Source organism: Myotis daubentonii, chromosome 8, assembly GCF_963259705.1.
Source record: "Myotis daubentonii chromosome 8, mMyoDau2.1, whole genome shotgun sequence".
Taxonomy (NCBI): Eukaryota; Metazoa; Chordata; class Mammalia; order Chiroptera; family Vespertilionidae; genus Myotis; species Myotis daubentonii.
Window position 1 is genome coordinate 66,951,839 of NC_081847.1, and position 22,607 is coordinate 66,974,445.

General features: G+C 55.6%; 2 protein-coding genes across 9 annotated transcripts in view; one reads left to right on the forward strand and one right to left on the reverse strand.

The window, feature by feature from the left end:
* The first annotated feature begins 178 nt into the window (after positions 1–178).
* On the forward strand, positions 179–7,268 carry ABTB1 (ankyrin repeat and BTB domain containing 1). Of its 6 annotated transcripts, XM_059706773.1 has the most exons (12): positions 179–305; positions 1,401–1,463; positions 1,555–1,610; positions 2,685–2,829; positions 3,015–3,174; positions 3,268–3,313; positions 3,688–3,804; positions 3,889–4,007; positions 4,299–4,397; positions 4,502–4,669; positions 6,383–6,583; positions 6,668–7,268. In XM_059706773.1, the coding sequence occupies exons 1-12, from the start codon at positions 250–252 to the stop codon at positions 6,872–6,874; spliced, it is 1,437 nt and encodes a 478-aa protein (XP_059562756.1). In that variant the 5' UTR covers positions 179–249; the 3' UTR covers positions 6,875–7,268. The 6 variants fall into 6 exon arrangements, with proteins under 6 accessions (XP_059562756.1, XP_059562755.1, XP_059562757.1 ...); XM_059706772.1 differs by lacking the exon at positions 3,889–4,007 and having other exon boundaries at positions 3,554–3,804; XM_059706774.1 differs by lacking the exon at positions 4,299–4,397.
* Positions 7,269–14,507: 7,239 nt separating this feature from the next.
* Positions 14,508–22,607, reverse strand: part of MGLL (monoglyceride lipase) — a 103,289-nt gene continuing 95,189 nt past the window's right edge. For all 3 annotated transcript variants that reach the window (XM_059706781.1, XM_059706780.1, XM_059706778.1), the window contains 2 exons: positions 19,869–20,084; positions 14,508–17,510 (listed from right to left, as the gene is read on the reverse strand). In XM_059706781.1, coding sequence (XP_059562764.1) covers positions 17,385–17,510; positions 19,869–20,084 — 342 coding nt within the window. In that variant the 3' untranslated portion in view covers positions 14,508–17,384. The remainder of the gene's footprint in view (positions 17,511–19,868; positions 20,085–22,607) is intronic.

Here is a 22,607-nt window from a genome sequence, read left to right on the forward strand (position 1 = left end):
CGAGGCGGGCGCTGGTGGGGCGGGGCGAGCGGGAGGAGGGGCGGGGCTGGTGGGACGGGGGCGGGGCTAGCGCTGGAGGGGCGTGGCGAGCGGGAGGGAGGGGCGTGGCGAACGGGAGGGAGGGGCGTGGCGAACGGGAGGGAGGGGCGTGGCGAGCGGGAGGGAGGGGCGTGGCGAGCGGGGCGTGGCGGGGCCGGCGCCTGTTTACGTCCGGCTCCGGAGCGTCAGTGCGTCCGCCGCGTCTGCGCCATGGATATCAGCGACCTCTTCACCAGCTGCAGGAAGGGAGACGTGGGTCGAGTGCGGTGAGGACCCCGCAGCCCCGGGAGAGTGCGGCGCCCTCAGAGCGCCTCCAGCCTTGGGTGTGCAGGGGACGGCCGCGGGACAGGCGGGCGCCTTGGCCTCAGCACCCGATCCCCCCCAAAGCCGCCCCCTCACAGGCCACGGAGGGACCACCGCAGCCTCCCCAGCGGGGGTACCCGGGGGCGGGTCCCCGAGGAGGTGCTGGAGAAGACCGCCACGGAAGGCCGGGAGGAGAAGTGGGCGGAGAGGAAGTTCACCCTCCGAGTGCTGGGGGCAGACTGGGGGCAGGCCTGGGACTCCCGATGTGGTTCCTCTCATGCCTCTGGACCTGGCGTTGGGAACATGTGGGGACCAGAATCGGCCTCTGGTCACCGGGGATTCAGAAATTCATAAATGTAGCTAAAGCAAATAATGGCGCTGAAATCGCCATCTCAATGGTTCTGTCGAAGGGAGACAGTGCCCTATTGGGGGTGGGGAACCTGTCTTCCTTGGCCCTTCCTTCCTCATTACTTACGCCCACAGCTTCCCTTGACCCCTCCCTCACATCGGTGCCCCTAGGAGTTAGTTGGTAACTCCCAACGCTAAACGCTGCTCCGCACTGCTTCGTGCAACCTGGATGCCCCCCAAGGCGGCCCTGCTCAGTGAGGCTCCACCACCATCCATGATGACCCCCTTTCCTGGACATTCCATCAGCTACCTCCTCCTGACTTCCGCCTTCTCGAATCGGTCTACTTCTTTCCATGCTTCCATGCCACCAGAATGCCTGCAAGCAGCTTCCTCTTTGGACCCAAGCTGCCAGAGGGTCCTGTCGAAGCAGAGCAGGGGCCACCTCCTCACTCCCAAATGCCTGCAGGCCAGTTCCAGCCTCTTCAGCTCAGGGTCTGCCTTTTGTGTTCCCACCTCTACATCCTGCCTCACTGGCCCTTCTGCTTGGAATGTCTTTACTGCTCTCATCTGCCTGTCATCTGCCCTCACGTGGGGGAGACTTCCTTCAGCCAAAAAGAATGTCTTCCCTCCTTCCCCTTACACAGGTGTCTTCTCTCCCAGACTATGAGCCTGTCCTGACCCAGGCTCTGACCTCCCCTTTCCCTGCCCAGGTACCTGCTGGAGCAGCGAGACGTGGATGTGAATGTATGGGACAAGTGGGATAGTACCCCCTTGTGAGTGCTAGGGGAGGGTGGTCAGGGTGGGTGGGGCAGCCCCTTCCGTCCTGACAGCTGCCTCCCAGTACTCCTTCCTTCTCCCCCTCAGGTACTATGCCTGTCTATGTGGGCATGAAGAACTGGTACTCTACCTTCTGGCCAATGGTGAGGGAAAGGGACAGGAATACCATCCACCGGTGTGTGTGTGTGTGTGTGTGTGTGTGTGTGTGTGTACGTGTGTTCGTGTGTTCAAGGGCTCTAGAGCATGTGTACACATTTGCAAACACCCTGAAGTCCCCTCCCTCACCCCTACACCCAGTTAGCAAGTACTGTTAGCTCTACTTTCAGGACCTATTCTCTCCTCTGTCCACTTTCCATCTCCATTGCTCTTGCCTAACCCAGCTACAGCATCTCTCCCTGGACCATCTCTCCCTGGATGCAGTGCCAGCCTCATCACTGGTCTTATTGCTGCCCCTTCTGCCCCACCTACAGTCTGTTTTTTATGTTGTAGCCAAGTGGAGCTCAACAAATGTGATGAGCTTATTAAAATCCTCTAATGGCTCCCACTGTATTTAGCATAGAACTAGAATACCTTGCTTTGCCTGGGAGCTGCTACATGGCCTGCTCTTCCTTCTCTGGCCTCCTCTTTGGTTCTCCCAAGTGCTCACTGTGCCAACCACACCGGTCTTCTCCTTGGTGCTCCAGCGCTCCAAGCTTGCTTCTGCCTCAGGGCCTTTACACGTGCTAGTCCTCCTGTTTAGAATGCCCTTTCCCAGATCTTTGCATGGCCAACTCTCTCACTTGATTCAGGTCTCTGTACATTGTCACCGCCACAGTGCCCTTCCTTGGCCTCCCTCTCTGGCAGCTGCTATCACAGTCACCCATCATCTTGCTTTGTTTTTCTTCATAGCACCTGATATCATTTGTTAATCTGTTTATTGTCCTTCTGCCTCACTGGAGTGTCACTTCAGTGAGGACAGGAGCCTATTCTGTTTTGTGTTGTTTGTGGTATGTGTGAGTGAATATGTGTATGTGAGTGTACAGGACTTTGCCTGTGTGCCTGAGCCCTGGGGTCAGAGTGGGCCCAGGGTCATTTAGGAAGGAGTCTCTAGGGCTATGGGCCCTACATGTAGGGAGAAATGGAGGAGGAGGATGAAGATTAGGATTTCCCCAGGCCCCTCTTCAGCTGCAGCATGCCACCCCATGGCCCTGCTAACTGATGAGCTCTGCTGCCCTTAGGAGCCCGCTGTGAGGCCAACACCTTCCACGGTGAACGCTGCTTCTATGGGGCTGCAAGTGATACCATCCGCCGGGCCCTGCTTGATTATAAGCAAGTGACACCCTCCTCCAGGAGGCGGGACTACTATGATGAATTCCTGCAACGGTGAGATGGAGCGTGGGGCATCTGATGGCCTTTGCCCAGTGCGTCTGTGGTGGGTGTGGCCTGCAGGGGGCTGAGAGCCTTCCTACAGGATGATATGAGGGACTGGAATGGTGAGACGGAGGAGAGGCACTCTCCTGAGCCCTCTTCCACCTGTTCTCTACCCCCCTCCCGCCCCCCCCCCCCAGGCTTCTGGATCAAGGCATCCACAGTGATGTGCTCTTTGTGGTGCACGGGAAGCCCTTCCGGGCCCATCGCTGCATTCTGGGTGCACGTAGCAGCTACTTTGCCAACATGCTGGATACCAAGTGGAAGGGCAAGAGCATCGTGGTCCTCAGACATCCACTGGTGCATCCCTCTCTGGGCGGGAGAGCAGAGGGGCAGCGGGGGGCTTGTGCCGGACCAGGCTTCTGACCTTCCTTCCCGGCTCTCTGCCTGCAGATCAACGCTGTGGCCTTTGGGGCCCTGCTGCAGTACCTGTACACAGGTGACACCCCAGGCCTGGGTCGGGCGGGCAGGGAGAGGGCTGCGTTTCTGTCCAGCAGCAGGTCCAGCTGTAGCCTTGGGCTGACCTACCACCTGGTGCTTTGTCCCCTGCATTGCAAGGCAGTTCCAGTTGCCTCCTGGGTTGGGTTGGGAGACAATGAGCTGGGCTCTGCTAAGTAAGAGCTTATTTCACCCAAAAACTGAGCCCCCTTTTATCTGTTCTGGGGTCTGTAGAACTCAGACAGTGGCTCTTGTGGGGAAATTAAGGCAGCATGTAGGCCCAGAAGTCTCAGCAGAGGGACCACCTATGAAACGCTGTGCCTGGGCACTGCTAACGGCCGCTCTCAGGCGCTGAGCCTCCCACGCTGCACCCAGGTGGCCTGGATGTCGGTGTGGAACACATCAGTGACTGTGAGCGCCTGGCCAAGCAGTGCCAGCTATTGGATCTGCTCAACGACCTGGAGGCCAAGTGCAAGGAAGTGTCTGAGTTTGGTACGTCCAGACTTTGGGGTCCAGGGCTCTGGGCAAGAACTGGCAGGGCCAACCTGGCTTCCTGAAGCTGCACTATCTCTGCAGTGGCGTCCAAGCCAGGCACTCATGTGAAGGTGCTGAGCATGAGGCCCCCCGCAGAGGACCCCCGGCTCCGGGAGGACCTGGCCTTATTGGCTGACTGTGCCCTGCCCCCTGAGCTCCGAGTAAGCACACAGGGGCCTGGGACTGGGCCTGGTGGGCAGGTGACTTACCTGGGAACAGCTGTGGTAGGCAAGCCCCACATTGGGGTTTAGTTCCTTATGTGGCTTGAGCCATTCACTTCCCTTTTCTGAGCCTAGTTGTTTACTTTTGTTGTTTGTCTTGTATTTAAATCTGCAAATGAGGTTGCAGTTCACCCCTCCAGGATCAAGCTAGAGTGGGCTCTTGGCTGAGGCCAGCCACTCTGCCTTCTCTCACCTACATTATCTAATGGTGTCTCCTCTCCCATCCCCCAGGGTGATCTTGGGGAGTTGCCTTTCCCTTTCCCTGATGGCTTCAACAGCTGTCCTGATGTTTGCTTCCAAGTGGAGGGTTGCAGCTTCCTCTGCCACAAGGTGCTGTCCACCCCACAGCTCCCTAAACCCCTGTCTTAAGCCCTAGGCCAGCTTCTGTGGGCACAGCCCAGGCCCTGGCCTTTCCTAAGCCCAGCCTCCCCCAGGCCTTCTTCTGTGGCCGCAGCGACTACTTCCGGGCCCTGCTGGATGACCACTTCCGAGAGAATGAAGGGCTAGAGGCCTCTGGTGGCCTCCCAGCCATCACCCTGCATGGCCTCACGCCCCACGTCTTCACCCATGTGCTCTACTACATATACACCAACCACACCGAGGTGCGGACTGGGGTGGGCTGTGTGCACTGTGCCAGGGGCAAGGGGGGGGGCACAATAGTCAGGACAGGTACACAGCCCATGTCACTGTGGGGCTTCAAGGGTCTGCCCAGGTCCTCACTGGCTCTGAGGGACAGGTTTCCCATGAGGCTGGAGAGCGAGTGTGGGGCCCACTTCGATTTTTCTTTCAGGCAGAGGCGTCCTTATTAGATCCACGACGGGAATGAGTGACAAGACCTATGTCATGGACACTTGACACTGAGGGACGTAGTGTCAGCCACGTAGGGCCCCCAGCTTCTTCAGCCAGAGGACAGTGACGCTGGGTTCCCACAATAGTGGGAAGCCCTGAGCCCCTGCCTTTAGTTTGCTGCAGACCCCTAAGGCTCTCTGCCTCCCTGTGTCTTCACCTGCCCCAAGGCCCCCCCTAACATAGGGTGACATGGGCAGCAACAGATAGACCAGCATACCCTCTGGCAGGGTGTCCTCTGGCAGGGTGTGTGTGCGCACACGCAAAGGTTACTGTAATAAAGAGGCCCCCAAATATGGTAGCTTACAGAAGAGAAGCTGCTTCCTCCTTCAGGTGGAGGTGAGTTCCCTCTGGCAGGCCAGTCCATCTTGGGCTGCAGGCCACATACAGCCCATTTCATTAATACATTTTTACTGGGACACAGCCATACCCATTCATTTCTCTACTGTCTGGTGGTTTTGCACAATGGCAAAGCCGAGTGGTTGTAACAGAGACCCTGTGGCACAGTATTTACCACCTAGCCCTTTAGAGAACCCCTCCTACCTCTTTATTTCATTTCTCCTGCGGTATAGTTCAGCTCTCTGGCCCCTGCCACCTAGCATCCACCTTGGCCCATCCTGACCCTAGAAAGAGCTTTGCCACCCAGAGGGCAACTTCTTAACGACTCAGAGCAAGGACTTGGGCTCCGAACCTGGTTTTACTCTGGGTTAGCCTCACCCCTACCCCAGAGCTGCATGATCTTGGGCTAGTTACTCAACTGTTTTGTGCCTCAGTTTCCCCCTCTAGAAAAGGGTGGTACTGATAGTTATTAGCTCCTAAGGTCTTATGCAAATGAACGTGTATGTTGCAAGTACAGTGCCTGGCACAAGTAAGCACCATGCACATGGCCTGTGAGGGGCTTAGCAGAGGTCCTGTTTGCTCCGTTTCCAGCCTGCTCCCTGTGGCCATCCACAGTCTGGGTGGAGCACATGGTCTCTCCCAGCACAGGGTACAGCTGTGGCTGTGCCCTACATCCCACAGCCTCTGTGGGTGGGAAGGAGCTGGTGAATAGGTACTCCCCCACCTTTTTAGTAGGGTCCTTGCCTCAGTTTTTACAGAAGCAACTTCTGTCACTTTTCTGGCAGCCTTTTAAGGCAGACATGATTGTGTCTGCATCTCACAGAGGATCTGAAGCACAGAGGTGAAGTGATTTGCGCAAGGTCCCACAGCTAGAATTTCCAAGCTCAGGTCTGTGTGACTCAGAGCCCAGGCTCTGCCCTGCCTGAGCCATGGGAACCCCAGACTCTGTGTCCCTTCTGGTCCCACGGATGCCTGCAGGGGTCTGGGTCAGGTACCTGGCAAGGGGAGGAAGCTCCTGCTCTGCCCGAAGCCTCCACCTTCTGGCCAGCAGGTCCCAGCCTTGCTGCCAGCCCCTGAGAGGCCTTGCTGACCTTAGGGTGCACCCTCCCTCATCCCTTTTTTCACTGCAGGTGCCCCCGGAGGTGGCCTATGATGTGCTGAGCATGGCCGACATGTACCTGTTGCCGGGCCTGAAACGACTGTGTGGCCGCAGTCTGGCCCAGCTGCTGGATGAGGACAGTGTGGTGGGCCTGTGGCGTGTGGCCAAGCTGTTCCGCCTGGCACGCCTCGAGGACCAGTGCACCGAGTACATGGCCAAGGTTATCGAGAAGGTGGGCCGGTGGGAGCTTCAGTGGGTGGGGGCAGGCTGTGGTGGGTGGCAAGCAGCGGTGTGCCCTGAGTGTGCCTGTTCACAGCTGGTGGAGCAGGAGGACTTCTCGGAGGCCGTGAGGGAGGAGGCGGCGGCTGTGAGAGGCCGGCAGGAGCAGGACTCCATCCCTCTGGTAGATGACATCCGCTTCCACATCACCAGCGTGGTGCAGACCTACAGCAACATTAAGGAGATGGAGCGGCGGCTGCATGCACTTGAGGACCTGCTGGTGTCCATTGGCCTGGACTGCTGACTGACGCTGGGCCACGGGCTCCCTGTGGACTACGCATGTGGTTTGGTCGACCACGTGCTCCATTGTGTGCTCCTTGCGCCCTCCAGGGCATCGTGGTGTGTGGAAGAGACTCATTGAGGCTCCCCACCCTGGTGTGCTTGGAGGCCCCGAGGAGGGTTACCTAGGATGAGCTTCCTCCCCCGTGCACAAACCAGCCCCTCAGCCCTGGGCTGGGCACCACTCAGGGAAACCTGGGGTGGGATCTCTTAGCCTCCTCCCCAGGTCCCCCTCCCCTCCACTCTGGCTCTCCCTGGCCGCTTGCTTCCTAAAACCACGCCACCTTCTCACAGGCACAGAGATGGCCAGGAGGGAGCAGCAGAGTCTGTGTGGCAATAAAGCTTGAATTCACTGGGAACGTGAGCCCCGGGAAGATGGTGAGATGGGGTGTAGGGACAGTTTCTGGAGTTGGGGACCCTCATGGAGAGGTTTAGGTGCCCAGCAAGGGCTACTCAGGGATTAGGGGTTGCCCTGGGTCTATGGGTCTTGAGTAGGCAACCCCTGTTTGTGGGGGCCCTGAAATCTCCCAGCCGAGCTCCTCATCACACCCCTGCCCCGGAGCAGGACTCCCCTCAGGGCACAGCTTCCCCCTGGGCTCCTCTTGGGGAAGTCACACTGACCAACTGCCTGGCCTGGGGGCCCTGGAGGATGTTGAGTGGGATAGGGCTGACCGGAGGACACAGGCTGCTTCCCCCTCAGGCCAAGTGAGGATTGGCTTCTGAGCCATAGCATTTCTAGCACTCATTCACTGAGCACTTACTCTCTCAGGAAGGCTGTTCATATGGCTGAAGTGTCTGATCGTCCCTGCCCATGACCCCAGGCACCGGGACAGGCTGGGCCACAGGCAGGACAGAGGAGAGGCCTGGCAGCAGCTGGCTCTGCAATCCCAGGATGCAGGGCTGGGAGAAGTGAAAGGGGGAGGAAGCCCTCTGACTCTCCCACTCCCCACCCCCTGGCCACTGGCTGTGTTGGGCCTCGTTCCAAGAGGGGGACTGTACCTCCACTTCCCCTCAGCCCCAGGCCAGCCTCCTCCTGGACGTTATTAGGGAGGTCAGAGGTGGCTTTCTCAGGATGCCCTTCAGGCTTTCAGACCCCTACAAGCCCCTATCTGGTCCCTGAGGCCCAGGTGTTGTGTAGGTAGCTGGATATTAAAGGAAGAAAGCAAAGGGAATCAGACATTATTGTTTCACCAGGAAGTTACATCTTCACACACTCCCAGGGAACCACTGCTCCTTTCCTGCCAATCACTGGGGCAAGGGACGGAACAATGAAGGGGGAGGTACACAGTGCGGAGTAGGAGGTGCTTCTATGAGGCATGCGCATAGAAGCCAAATGACCACAGAGGACTGTCAGTCAAGCCTGGGGGAAGAATGGATTGGTTGGGGTGGTCCCATCAGAAGCTCCGGAAGCTTGGAAGTTGATAGGTTACTTTGAATACACGGGTCCTTCCCAAACCCAGGTAATCTAATCCCAGGAAACAAAGCCAGTCCCTCCCTCCCTCCCTCGCAATAGCACACGCTCACCCTTTCCTTCACTTGTTCGCACTCCATAGCCATGTGGCCTCCGCAGTCCCATGGCCATTCTCTAAACACAGGCTCCAGGCAGAGCCTGGATACAGCAGCACAGCTAGGATTGCCGCCAGGAACCCGAACCAAGCTAGCCGGGTGGTGAGAAACTGTGGACTGGACTCAGCTTTAACGTGGCCCAGGGTCTCTGGATGCTGGGTCTATTTCTGGCCCTGATGTCCCATGGCAGGAGGGACAGCGATGGGACATGGGAAACTGCCTTCTACTTCCACCCAAATGAATCTTACCACCAGACCTCATCCTCCCTTGTGGGTCTCCCAAAAGGATTTTTTTTCTCAACACCGCAAGGACCCACGTCCATCGTCCATCGGCAACAGAGCTGCACCCCAAGGCCTCTCTCTCGGCTGCCTTGGGAACAGCAGGCTGAAATCCAAGTGGTGCCCGGAGCCCGGGGAAGAGTCAGCTCACTGTTCTTCCACCGGCTGGATGTTGGGCATGGTGGCCCTCCCTGCAGTGGTTTCATGTCACTTCACACCTTGTTACTCTTGTTGTTTTCCAGAACTTGGGGGAATCTTTTCCCTTCCCTCTCCAGTGCATTTCATCTGTGTTGGTCCAGTAGGGGAAGCTGTGAGGGCTGAATGACAGGATGAGCGATCAGTTGAACAAGTTAGCAGGTAGGCTGGGAGGAGTGGTGAGGAGGGGGAGCTCGCCAAGCTGATAGGGGTGGGCCTGCTGGTGGAGGGCAGGGTTTATGCAAGGTCCTGGGAGCCCGAAGGAGCCTGACATGAGACGGGTCAGCATGGCCAGAGGCCAGGAGTTCCCACCCTGGCTCTCTCACTGCCTGGTCGCTGCACTGTGCCTGTTTGCCTCTCTATAAATGGGAAGTCATTTTAATAGTAATTCCTCGCTTGGGGCGTTGAGTTACTTACTACCTGGGAAGGGCTCAGTGCAGCACTGGTTGTAAGTGCTGAGCCTAGAGAGGAGGTGTGAGTAGGACGTGAAGGGGGGGGGGGCAGGCGGGCGGGCACTGACTTGCATATTTGAAAGTTTACTTGGGTGTGCCCCACAACCCCAGCTTCTAAACACAGGACATGATGTCCCAAAAAGGAATGGAGGAGGAGTGCTGAGTGGGAGTTGGGGGTTCATCTGACTTGTGTGTAGTTTTTTTTTTCTTTTTAAAAATGTTTTTATTGACATTTAGAGAGAGAAGAAGGGAGAGGGAGAGAGAAACATCGATCAGCTGCCTCTTGCACACCCCCTATCCGGGATTGAGCCCACAACCCAGGCATGTGCCCTGATGGGGAATCAAACCAGCAACCTGTCGGTGCCTGGATGACACCAACCAACTGAGCCACACCTACCAGGGTACTTGTGTGTAGTTTTCCATACTTTTAGAATATGTAGTGTGTAGCTGTACTACGTTAAGAATGGAAAAGCACATCTATTCCTCCCTTCATTTTAATTCCTGATAAGTGCAAAATGGCTGAATAAAAAAATATTAATTTTCATAAATTTAATTGGGTAATATATGTATTCTGTCCTAATTCAAGGTATCCACATATTTTTCACTGGGAAAAATAAATCAACAAACACTGACAAAATAAGCAACAATGGAAAAGAAACACTGCTTATACACATGATGTAATGTAGGGGGATGGTTTATTTATGCCCCTGAGAAGAGAAAAGGAGTGATGGTGGGGCAGGGTGGGGACAAGATCAGTAGCAGTGCTGTGCTGAGTCATACTAAAATTGGATGCAAAAAGAAAAGCCAGATTCTAACTATTTAAAACATTATTTGGTTTATCATTCTTTTGCATTAATTTTGATTTTAAAAATTACAGTATTATCTTGATTACTAAGATTATTGGTGCCCCATTACATTTTGTGTCTAGGTGAGTGTGAAGGTGCCTATTATGGTATCTATAATAATAAAAGCATAATATGATACTTAGACCTGACATCATTCTGGACGTCCTTCCAGACGACCTTCCGGACAAAGCCGGGGCTGCGAGGGAAGCCTGGGTCCTGGGTGCCAGAGGGAAGCTGGTGCCAGCAGCCTGGGGAAGGAAGGCCTACTCTTGCACGAATTTCGTGCATTGGCCTCTAGTTACAAATAAACAGGAAACAAGCAAATAGCCTCTGACTTGTAATCACGGAAGGAAATTATGGAATAGATGTGGCTGCAAAGATGTCCGTGCAGCGTCTGTTTCCCCAAGGGAAACATGGGCTCGTTCAATCCACCCTGGGTGTGCCCCACAACCCCTTTGGCCCTGACCCAAATAGTTGTTACAGGAGGTGAGTCTACAATGAAAAAATAAAGCATTTTTCCCCCCACCCATTCTCTAATATCCTCTCCACCTGAAGGAAAAAACAAAGAATGAAATTTTGCATCATATCTTCTTTCCTCTGCCTGGAAAACTACATAGCCTTCACTGCCCCCTCTCACTGCAGCAGACTGAGAAACCCAAGGCAGGGTGAGGTTGCCACCTGGCCACTGGCATCGCAAAGTCCGGAGTGTTCTTGCCAGGACTTAGGGCAGCCTTAGTCCCTCAAGCAGACATTTGAAGGTATAGCATTTTTCCACTTTGGGGAAAACTGTACCAGAGAACTGAGAGTCAGGTACTTCTGAAGCAAGAGGCCCTGGGGCCCACAAGCCTTAGGGAGTTACTGCCTGAAGAAGGTTTAAGATACATAACCCCTGGACACAGACAATAGGGTGGTGAAGGCCTGGGGTGGGGCTAGAAGAGGTCATTGGGGGGAAAAGGACATAGGTAATACTTTCAGCAATAAATTTTTTTTTTTTTTAAAAGATACAAAGAGTTGCACAGTGGCACTACACCTGGGGCTTTGCCACCCACCCTCCTTCTCTGGGAGGCAGCAGGGTGCCCAAGTCTGGAGACTTGGGCTGGGACTCAGTGTATGGCTTTGAGCAAATCGCTGAGTCCCTGAGAGCCTCAGTTTACTTAGTCTAAATGGGAACAACAGCACCAACTACGCAAAGCTGGTGTGAAAATTAAATGGGGATATTGTTCCTGGGCAGGACCTGGGCCTTGAGCAGGTCTGCCTCCTGCCGCCCTATAGCTTGTGAGTTCTTGACTTAGTGCAGGAAAGATTTCCCAATGCAAATCCAGGTGATTTGGAGAGTGCATTTATTAAAGCTGGCGACAGGGAGTCAAAGAAAGGGCGTAGGACAGCAGAAGCAGCAGGAGAGAGCCCAGGCGGGGCTGCTTTGGGTCTCTGGAAATGTTCTAGGAGAGAAATGAGCTTTGGCTCATTGAGAAAAGTCACAGTGAAAAGTGAGCCAAGGTGGGGCTATGGTTAGCTCATTGGAAAGTCAGAGAAAAAGGGGGCCTTGGAGACTTCAGGGGGTAAGCCCAGGACGAGCTGCCACTGCTCAATCCTCCTGGTTACAAGTCTCATGGGGACCCTTAGAGTTTAGGAGATAACACACATAAGGGAGAAAGGAAGGCATGGGTGTGCTTTAGAGCAGCGGTTGCCAACCTTTTGGGCCTCACAGACCCTCAAACTTGGTCACCAAACCTTGTTGGTTTTACCTCTTTAAGAGCTGCTTCCTCAGTATCCCCTCTGTCCCCACTGCCACAGGCCCCTGCCTCACCAGCAATTCATTCTCACAGCCCTGTTGGCATCTCCCAGGCAGATTCTGAGCCTGGGTCCCCTCCTTGAAAGCCTTGGTGTGCACGCTTCGTTCCTGGGCATAGCCTGCTGGCTCTCCCTGGTTCTGAGCCCCTTTTCGGGGGCACTTGGCTTATTTCCCAGCCTTCCTTGCCCCAGTTCTAGATGTGAACTGAAGTACTAGATGTGAGCTCTGCTTTGTTCCTTGAAAGGCAGAGGCCTGTCCCTTTCCTCCTTCCCCTCTGGTTGGCTGGAACCAGGATGCGGGGACAGGAGCTGGAGCAGCCATTCTGGACTGCGGGCTGGAAGCTGCCTGCTCCAGACTGCAGGTTCAGGAGAGGGAAAGGGGGAGGAGAGAGACTCCTGCTGCCTCCTCCCGAGAGCCTCCATCCTGGTCTGGTTGTGTTCTCTACCTGAAGCCACAGGCTGAGTAGTGCTGCTCCAGTGACACCCTCTCCAGCCACAGCTGTCGGCCCTCCTGTGGCTGGCCCAGCGCTGCACCTACCCCAGGGGTTCCCTTCACCACACTGTCCTTGTTTGGGTGCTGGGGAGGGGGCCCTAGGTTTCCCCCAGCCATCCTGAAAGTCCCAGGTCTGGGACCAACCTCTACCACCAAGTCTTCCCTTGAGCACCCATGAGCTCCCACACCCACGTATCTCCCTGCTCTCCCACAGGGCCTTCCCGGAGGGAACACTGGCCTGCTGGGCCGCGCCCCTACATGCTCTCATTTCTTGACCCTCCGCTCTTCAGTGCTGCAGTGGCAGGTTGTGCAGAGCCGGCACGGCCATGGGTAAGCCTGAGAGGGGGTGGTGAAGGATTTAGAAAAGATAGACAAGAGAATAAAGCTGAGGCTGAGTGGGACGCTGCCCTCTGATGGAGAGACAGCACCACAGCCTGAAAGCTGTGTCTTTATTGTATAGTCAGATTCCACAAGGCAAAGTAAGGGCGTGGTTACAACATTCTCATGGGTTTCGAATCTACTCAATTACATGCGCCTGAACTCTATCAAGCCCACATCACTCAGCCACGTGGGACCACAGGTTCGGACCATAAGGTCACGCTTACAGCTATAGCCTTTGTCTATAATTGTGCTGGGAGGGCTTTGCCCTCCAAGCTGGGACTTTGTCATGAGAGGACTGTGCCCTCTCATTAGTCTGAGGCTAGAACCTGTCCAAACACCGTGGCCGCTCTCCAAAGCAGGTTTGTGTCACCCTGTCTTCATCCTGTGGGGCAGCCCCAGGGCCAGGCACGGTGTCTGGCAGGCACATCACGAGTGCTCTGTGGGGAGCTCCTGATAGCCCCGAATACTCACCGGAGGCAGGCAAGGCCAGGTTTGACTCTGGCTCAGAGCAGAATTTGGTGAGGGGTGAACAGAAAGGGAGCGCCTGGGGGGAGCGGCCTCTGTCCTTCAGGTTTGCCTGTCGGAGGGACCTCTGCACAGAGGGCAGGGCCAGCTCCTGCCACACCCACAGGACATGCTTCATGTGTGTGGAGCTCAGTAAGGAAGAAATATGTGGGGCCCTTGTCCAGAAATGACTGAGAATTTCAAGACAGCAACAGCAGAGCAATAAACAAGACACGGGGCCCTTCTAAGTGTGGGCCGCAGGGACTGACCGCACAGGTTGCACATACGTGAAATCGACCCTCAGTGCCAGGCTGCGTGCTGTTCCAGAAGGGCCTGCAGCCCTCTCACCGTCCCTCCCTCCCTGGACAGGTATCTCATCAGGGGTCCCCCGGAAATCAGATGGAGATCTAACGCAAGGACACAGCCTCCTGCAGCTTGTTCGGGTGGTGAGGACAGAGAGCTACTGAGTAGACAAGCAGAACAGGTGCCAATCAGAGGAGAAGAAGGCAGGGCAGGACCTGGGGTGATGGGGAGACCGTAGGGTGGTCGGGAAAGGCTTCATGGAGAAGGTGGCCAGCAGGGGGCAAGGAGTCATGCTGGGACAGTGGACATGGGAGAAAGCGCAAAGGCAGGGTGGTCAGCTGTGGGGCCAGAGGGAAACGGAGGCAGAAGTCACAAGATTTACTGCTGGGTCAGGTGCAAGTGTGGGACCGAGAGGAGTGGAGGATGCTCTTCGAAGCTTTGGCTGAGCAGCAGTAGAGCTGGGGTACCCTGTGCTGAGATGAATGAGGCCTGGGCGGAGCCGGGGTGGCTAAGATCAGAGCTTGTTTCTGGGGTGTGAGGCATCTGGGTGGCGCTGAGGAGGAAGTGTAGTCCAGAGCTGGTGGCCCAGCATCTCTGTATGCAGGTGGCCAGGTCTGCCACGTAACAAAACACATGCTCACTCTGCTTCAGGGCAAACGTCCCCAAGTGTGGAGGACAGAAAATCAGGCCCACATATGTAGGTTTGCATCAGATGACCGGCTCAGCCCAGGCTCTCAGTGCTGTAGGGGCTGTTGTAGTCTTGGATCAGGCAGACAGACAGAAAACACCATTCAGAAAACATCGGTTTATTATGATTAGCTGTGGCATATTGGTTCCTTTAATAGTTTTAAACTGATACATGTGTCCCCACTAACAGCATACACATAGGGGGTGTTGAGCTGCAGTGACAATAGCAAACAGGTGAATTGCTTAGAAAATCATTGTGATCCTAATGGGTTTTTCTTAGCAACGGCGAGAGAAAGAAAAGGTAGCTCAGAGCCTTGCTGCAGGGTGCTGAGCAGAGCCAGGTGGGTGTTCAGAGCACCCTTTTGTGCTCTTGCTGTGAGCCCCAGTGCCCCCCAGAAGCTGAGGGGGAATCTGGGGTTGCCAGTGGGTGGAAGGAAGGCTGCCCATCCACACACCCCGATCCCTGCAGAGGAATGGGGCCCTTTGGTGTTGGGAGCCCCCACTGGCTGCAAGTGACATTTTTGCCTAGAAATATTTTCGGGTCTGAAACCCATTTCTGTATGGACCAGCATGGCCTCGGGGTGGCAGGGAGAGGCGCTGTGTCCACGTCAGTGCGCGGGCTTAGCATCCCGATGTGTCCATCCCTCCAGCCTCCAGGTGGGTTTGGATCGGCTGCATCGCTGGGGTCTCCTCCCTGGCCGCCTTTGCCCTCCTCTCACCTTTTCAAGGCCAGGCTGTGTGGAAGACCTAGCTTCCCTTCCAAACCCAGCCCCTCCGCGCCACAGCCACGGCACGACTCTGAAGCTCCAGGTGTCAGCTCACAGCTGTCAACATTGAGAACGAACTCAACTGGAGACTCGCCTGGAGCACTTCAGATGATGCTCCGGACGCAGCAGGTGTGCGCTCATTCAGCAGGTGGGCCTGGCATGGTACCGCCTCCCCTCCTCGATTTGGACTCAGTCCCAGTTCAAATAATTGTTTTCTTTTTTAATATAGGTGATCCTTTAACCAGATATGTAAATGCGATTGAATCTGTCTCTGTAAAAACGTTCATATAAATAAATTCATGCCTAATATTTAATTGGGGAGATGGTATTGCAGTCACTGCTTTCAGGAGAGATGGGGCAGGGGTAGGGTGGGTGGGAGGTATGGCGACTCTGTGACCTGAGCTATCACAGCTCAGGTGAGAATTCCAGGTCTGGGCTCAGGGGGGTCTTGTGCGTTTGGTAGTTTGCAATGTAGTTTCTGCTTTTCCTTAGCTGCGGAGCACAGACATTCACACAGCTGCCCAACTCAACAGGCACTGACTTTCTCTCTTAGTGCATTTCTTACATTTCCCCCCTGCAAAGGGAATCCAGAGAAACATGACGGGGCAAGGGGAGCCCCGCTCTGTGGGACCCTGGGCTCTGCCCCCAAGGGGTGGGGGCCTGGGCACTTCACCTCTCCTGAGGGGCAGGGGCAGGAAAACACAAACCTGGGCCCGGGCAAGCAAGCATGACCGGGCTGCCCACTGGAAGGGGACCAATTCTAGCCTCGCCATGGCGTGGGCAGGTCCCTGGAAGGAGGGCAGTGGGGCTCCCCTCTTGGAGGTCTGGAGAAAGCCCTCGAATAGGGTATGGGCGAGGGGCAGTTCTGCTGCTAGAGGAAGAGGGTGGGAGACCCAACTCCCAGAGTCAGAGGCCCTGGCAGGGAATCTGCGCCTCCGCAGCCTAAGGCTCCTGCCTGCACCTTCCATGGGGTTCAACTCCCAGCAACTGCCCTCCAGTGCCCCGGCCCCCACACAGTCATCATTACACTAAGGGGCCTCCTGAGGTCACAGCCAGGCTGACTGAGAGGGAAGGTATTCCTGCAGTGGGCAGTGATCCCCTTTATTGCTGGCACTAAGTGAGGGCTGCGGGCGGGGGTTGGCACCTGAGAAAGGCCGGTCAGGTGCGGGCCGCGGCTAGGAAAGGTTGGCCCTATTAGCCAGCCCGCCTGCCCACCGCCCACCTGGCTGCAGGGCCACCGAGTTGGGACTCCCTTCTCCTGCCACCAGAGGTAGCTGTGCTGCCAGCACTGAGCTTCCGGGGCTGCTGTGAGCCCAAGCAGTGGGGGCCAGGGACAAGCCTGCCACTGCCACTGCCACTGCGGGCGCCCGGGGCCTGCCGCCGGGGTTGTGCCTGGATGCCTTTAGCACAGGGTCCCCAGGCTAGCTTGTCCCCACTCCCGTGCAGAGGCACGAGCCCCCTTGGTCCCACCACCCGTCTACCACATCGTCTCTGCTTTAGAACATGCTTTCCTCTTCAATACAATCATCTCAGTGTCAAGTACAAGTCATGGAGGGAAAGGCAGGCCCTGAACACCCAGCTCTCGGTGGGCAGCCCCAGGCTCCCTGAAGGGAAGGAAGGAGAGCAGGGTCTCCAGCCATGTTTCATGCCACCCCAACGCCCAGCTCCTGCTGACCGGGAGCTGACAGGGGGCATGGGGGGCGACGCATTCTGAGGAAGCATGAGGCATTTTCTGGGCCTCAGGGGGCATGTGAGTCTGCCTGGGAAGCTGGGGCCAACCACCATGGCCAGAGAGAGGCCAGCCTGAGGCCGTGGGGGTGGGGGTGGGAGGTGGCTGGAGGGGTGAGCAGGAGAGGGACTCCTCCAATTATTGCAGTCAGGTGTCCCGGAACACCAGGAATTCTTGGGAACCCTGCGGGAGCTAGGAGAGGCAGGGCAGAGGCTGTGCTGTGTTTTAAGGATATTCCAGCACATTCCGTCTCTGGAAAACTGCCTTCACGACCCTTCTCTGTTTTTGCATAAAGTGTCTACCCCTTCAGGTAGATCCAGGGACAGGACAACCTAACATAGGACAAGAGTGCCTTTTTTCTTTAGTGAATTATGCTAGGGATTCCTCCAATTCGTAATTTTTTTTTAAGTCACATCTGAGAGGTCAGCTTCTGCCCTTCCTCTGCCCACTTCCCCAGCTGTGGGCCGGGGGCCTGGACGTGCGCTCAGGGTGGGGACCCTGTTCTCGCCGCCGCTGTCCTTTGAGATACCCACATCTTTATTTCATGGAAGACGGAGTTGGTTACTTCAGGAAGCTCTTTGTGGAGAACGTGGTAGGCACCTTCGTAAATCTGCAATTAGGAGAGACAGAAAGTCAGGGCTACAGGAAGCTACAGGTGCAGGGAGGGAGGCCACAGGTGGCAGCCAGAGTCCCCCAGACACTCCCCACGCCCCCAGGACTCCATCCTTATGGTGCCAGTACCTTTTGAGCAGATGAAATGTGCCAACATGATCTAGCACTTCCTTTCTTAAACCAACACACACCTTTCCTTTATCCGCTTCTCTCTCCAGCTGTGACCTGGTCTGTGCCTCTATCTCAAAACCCTGATTTCCATTCCTTGTCTTCACTTACTCGCCTTCCGCCTGGACCGCAGCTGGTCCCAGTCTACTTTCACTCCCACCAACCCACAGCGACTGTCATTGGCACGGGCTACAATGACCTTTAGTTGTTGTAGCCAGGGAGCACTTGCTCTCATAGTGTCTTCTTAGCATCATTCGGAAGCTGTTAACCTTCTAGAAATACTTTCCTCTTGTAGTTTCTTTCAAGTCTTTTCCCAAATTCACAATAGCCTCTTCAATAGGCATCTCAAAATGGAGCTCCCTGTATCACCCATCTCAGGGTAGGGGTCACTTAGTCACTTGATCACTACAGCCACTCTCTCTCCAGGTCCTGCCAGGCTGTCCCCTGCCTTCACTACCACCGCCTCAGGCCAAGCTCATCCTCTTGGCCTGGGTGACACCACCATCTTCCCACCCAGTGCCTCTACCTCCACTCTTGCCTCCGCAGGGCAGCTGAGGGATGCTTTGAGAACCGTAGCAAAAGCCTGTTGCTGTCCAGCTCAGAACATGCTGTTGGCCTCATCGCACTAAGAGTTGGGACCCCTCCTCTGCTGCCAGGTCCCCCTCACCCTGCTCGGCACACTCCACCACACTAGTCTCCTGAGTGCTTGCATACACCAATGTTTTTGCAACTTGGGTCTTTGCAGTTGCCCCTCCCTTGTTCTGGAATGCTCTACCACCGCTCGGGGCACTGTCAGCTCCTAGGCCTGCCTGCCCATCCGGGTGGGTGCTTCACCTCTCCTCTAGTTTCTCTGTCCCACTCTCCGCTTGATTTCCTGCAGGACCCTGACCCTCTTCATCACCGTCATCCTGTCTGGTTGTTTGTTTGTTGCCCATCCACTAGGATAGACTGTGTGAGAGGGTTGAGACTTTGCCTGTCTTGCTCTCTGGGCCTGGCACAAGGTCAATGCCCACTGAACACTTGGGTTAAAGAAGAAACGAATGAATGGAGAGTGAATGAACAAGTGAGCACTCTACATGGCCTCCCTTTGTGGGGTCGCCAAGGTTCCATTCCGGCAAAGGGCACGATCTGTGAGGCGCCTTCACCCAATGTGAAGTGGCCACGGCCTTTTATGTTATCCAGCGTTATAACAGCCGGTTTTCCTTTTTCTCCTGCTTTCTGTTCACCCATGAGTCTATATGTGGCAGCTGGCGTGGGCCAGGGTCCACAATGCATAATGGTGTGAGGGGGGCACTTGACAGTTTGCAAAGGCATGAGCGCTTGTCAGTGCCGTATGAATGGAGAGGGTCAGTGGGAGTGAGTTTGCATTCTAACTCCATCCCTCAGTAAGTGTGGGATCTGTAGTGAGTTAGTTGCCTGTTCTCTTTATAGCTTAGCAGGAAATGGTCCTGGACTCAGCCTCCACGTGACTACTGCACAGGCTGTTGTGGCATAGTTTGGGGACACATGTCCATCATCAGTATCCTGGGGCTGTGGTCAATGGTCACTTGACAGGCACACAGTAGGTGCTTCTCCTCCTCCCCATCCCCCCAACTGGGGCTCTTCCCAGTTCAATTAGACGAACAAAAAACAGAGATGTCTGGACTCTCCAAACAACATTTTCCATCTCGAAGGCCCTCTAAGTTAGTTCATTGTGGTCTGTGTGTCTGACAGGCCATGTGGCTAAGCCGCAGGTCCCATCCCCTCTTGCATATGCCCTTGCAGACCAGGCCCTGCCATGCCCACTGCGCTGGTACCCCCAGAGCCCCTGGCAGGGGTGGCTGGTCCCAAGCTGCTGCAGAAAACCAACCTGCAGAGAGGCCGGGCGGCCACACGCCTTTGGACCTGGGACATGGAGAAGCGGGAGACATGCTCTTGGAGACAGTTCTTTGCCCAGTGCCCAGTTTGGGTTTTTTCCTTGACCCAGACATCTTCTGAGTATTCTCCCCATGAACAGTTGGCTAATGGCTTGTGTTCTTGCTTAGAACTAACAGCCACCTTGTATTTCTGATATTTATTTTCCAGTGGGGCCAGGTTGGCCGCCTCTCAAAGATGACCCCCCCAGGAGTAGCCTTGGGGTTCTGGGCAGATGTGCCTAAAGGGATGCCACCTTCCCCACCTTGGGGAAGTGGGGAGGTCAGGTGCGCACCTTGAGTGTCTTGTCCTGGCTCTTGGCGGACTCCATGAGCAAGTAGGCCCCTTTGCTGTCGCACAGGCGGTCAGCAGAGCCCTGGAGCAGCAGGAAGGGCAAGGTCAGCTTGGGGAGGGCCCGCTCCACCCTGGAGACAGCATTGAGCAGCTGCATGCCGAAGCACACCTTCATCCCTGCCCGGCAGATGAGGGGGTCCGTGTTATAAACGTCGACCTGAAGAAAAAAAGAGAGGTTTCTATCATTAGTTCAGGGGTGGGGGACTTCCCTATTGTCTGTTAGATCTTCCTTCTGCTTTGGCCTACAGAGCTGATTCCATCAGTCAGCTCAGTCTGGGGCGCAGGCGCCTGGCCAGCCCTTCCATGACCCAGACCCGCACTGTTTTGATGCCTCTCTCCACAGGCTTTGTTCTATGCAGCCCACATTCATACTCGTGCCTCCACACGTCCCCAGTGCTAAGGAGTATATTTTTATGTCGGCACCACCGTGTTGCTTACAGATTTTGCTCAGGAACAGCTCTGAAGGTATTTTGGTGTTAGTCGTGTGGATTTTGCTTTCTCTAAGCCTGTCTTCCCTTACTTAGAGTCCACCTGGTAGAAGTGGGTGAGGGCACACACAACACGCAGGGGCGAGTCACCACCCGTGGGCTTCCGGAGGAACCAATTCCAGGGCAGGTCTGGGCTGTGGTGGGCTCCAGTCTCCATGTCCTCTGGGCTGCAGAAGGCTGCCTGCCACCCAGACAGGGATGCCTACTGCCTCTCCAGGGGACATGCCCAGAGGCTGGGTCCTCCCTCCTCCATCATCAGGTTTCCCAGGACCTAACTCTAACACCGCCCCTGCTTATGGCTCAGAATCCGACCCAGCCTTTCACAAGGCTACCCTGACACCCTCTCCTTGTTTTCCCTGGCTTCACGCCTCCTGCCTCTAAGGGAACAGTGAGTCGCCTACTCACTGTGGCCCCAGGTGGGGCATTGCCCCCACAAAATCTGGGTGAGAAGTCTCTAGAACTCTCTCAGGGCATATGGGTAGGTGTGAGGCCACAACATCCCCTATCTCATTTCCCTCATCCTTGCCAGTGGGTTCTTGGCTGGCTGGAGAAATGCCACCTGGTATCGGTATTGGGTAGGGGAGCAGAGGGGCCATGGAAGGAAATGTGCTCCAGCTGCCCTGTGAGGCTGCCAGAGTGCCCACTGTGTTCCAATCTGATCTGCAATGCGGGGCTACACCTCTCCTCTGCTCCCACCCCTACAGGCCTCAGCTGGAACTCAGATCCATGCCGAGGCGGGAGAGGCGATTCTGGGTCATGCCTGCCATCCCTGATTCCTCCCCTGCTGGGGACAGAGCAGGCAAAGCAGCCCTCTGTGGAGAGCCACATGAGGCGGATTAGCACTTCCTGCAGCGGAGCTGGCGTGAAGCCTGCAGGGCTAAGGCCACTTGTTTGGGGACTGAGAGGACAAGAGCCTGGCAGGGGCGGTGCATGGCCAGAGTGGTTGCTTGTCCAGGGTCTGCAAGGAGCCCTGTTTGGAAGGAGAGCCCTGGGCTTGCAGTCTGTCGAGAACGGAGGCTAACAATGAGAGCAATGGCAACTGTAGCACCACTGAGCAGACACGTACCCAGCGCCATGTCTGGCATCGTTTGCAAGATCTCAGTCAGTGAAAAGAAGAATGGCTAACACTTCTGAGCTCTTTCTTTCCATGTGTGTGCACTACACTACATGTTTAACCCGATTAACCGTAATAAGCACTCTGTCTGAAGAATGGCTCTCATTATCCTTATTTTGGGAGGAGGAACCTGCCATTATTCATTACTCAGCTCCTGTTCTCCCCTATAGAACCCTGAATGTTTCATTTGGAATACAAGGACCCAGAATAAAGACGACATCCCCCAGCCTTCTTTGCAGTTAGGTCTGGTCATGTGACCACATTCTGGCCAATGGGAAGTGAGAAGTATGCGGTGTGATCCTCCTGTCAAGGCTTGTCCTATTTCCCTCCTCCCACCTACCAGAACACAAGCAGAGTAAGGAGGGAGCTGGGGCCCCAGGGATGACAGCCACACCCCAGAAACGAAAAGCAACAAGATGCATTGGAGCACATGGAGCTGGTGACACTGAGAAGTCAGTAAGCTTCTCTCCTGTTTAATCCCCCATTGTTGCGGTCTGGGTCTCCGCGGGCTGGCAGCCCTGCTAAGAGCTGCCATTCAGTGTCGCTGGACCCTGGTTGCAGGGGATGTGTCCTCATGAGCGCACAGGGCCAGAGCCCGCTAGGCCACCACCTTCCTGAAATGGCCTGCCCCCTTGCTCTGTGGATCCAAGACATCCTGGCCACATGAGGCCCCTTGGGGAGTTTGTTCTCGGGTCTAATTGCTCTGACGGCCCAAGTGGCTTCCTGCTCTTGGCTTCATTTTCCATGTGTTGGTCACGTAAACCTTGTTTACACAATGGCTGTGTATGGGCCTGGGGAAGGAGCTGCCAGATGTGTCGGGGAAAGGGCAGGCCCTTGGTGGGAGCCACAGCTGGGGCAGAAGGCAAGCGGGACAGAGGGAAAGTGGAGTTTGGAGCAAAAAGGAGGGCCAAACTTCATGGGGAAACTGAAGCTCAGAGGGCCCAAACCCTCCCCTCAAGTAACCATTCTGGCCCAATCACAATGGCCTTGGTTTTATTTATTTATTTATTTTTATTTTAAATATATTTTTATTGATTTCAGAGAGGAAGGGAGATGGAGAGAGAGATAGAAACATCAA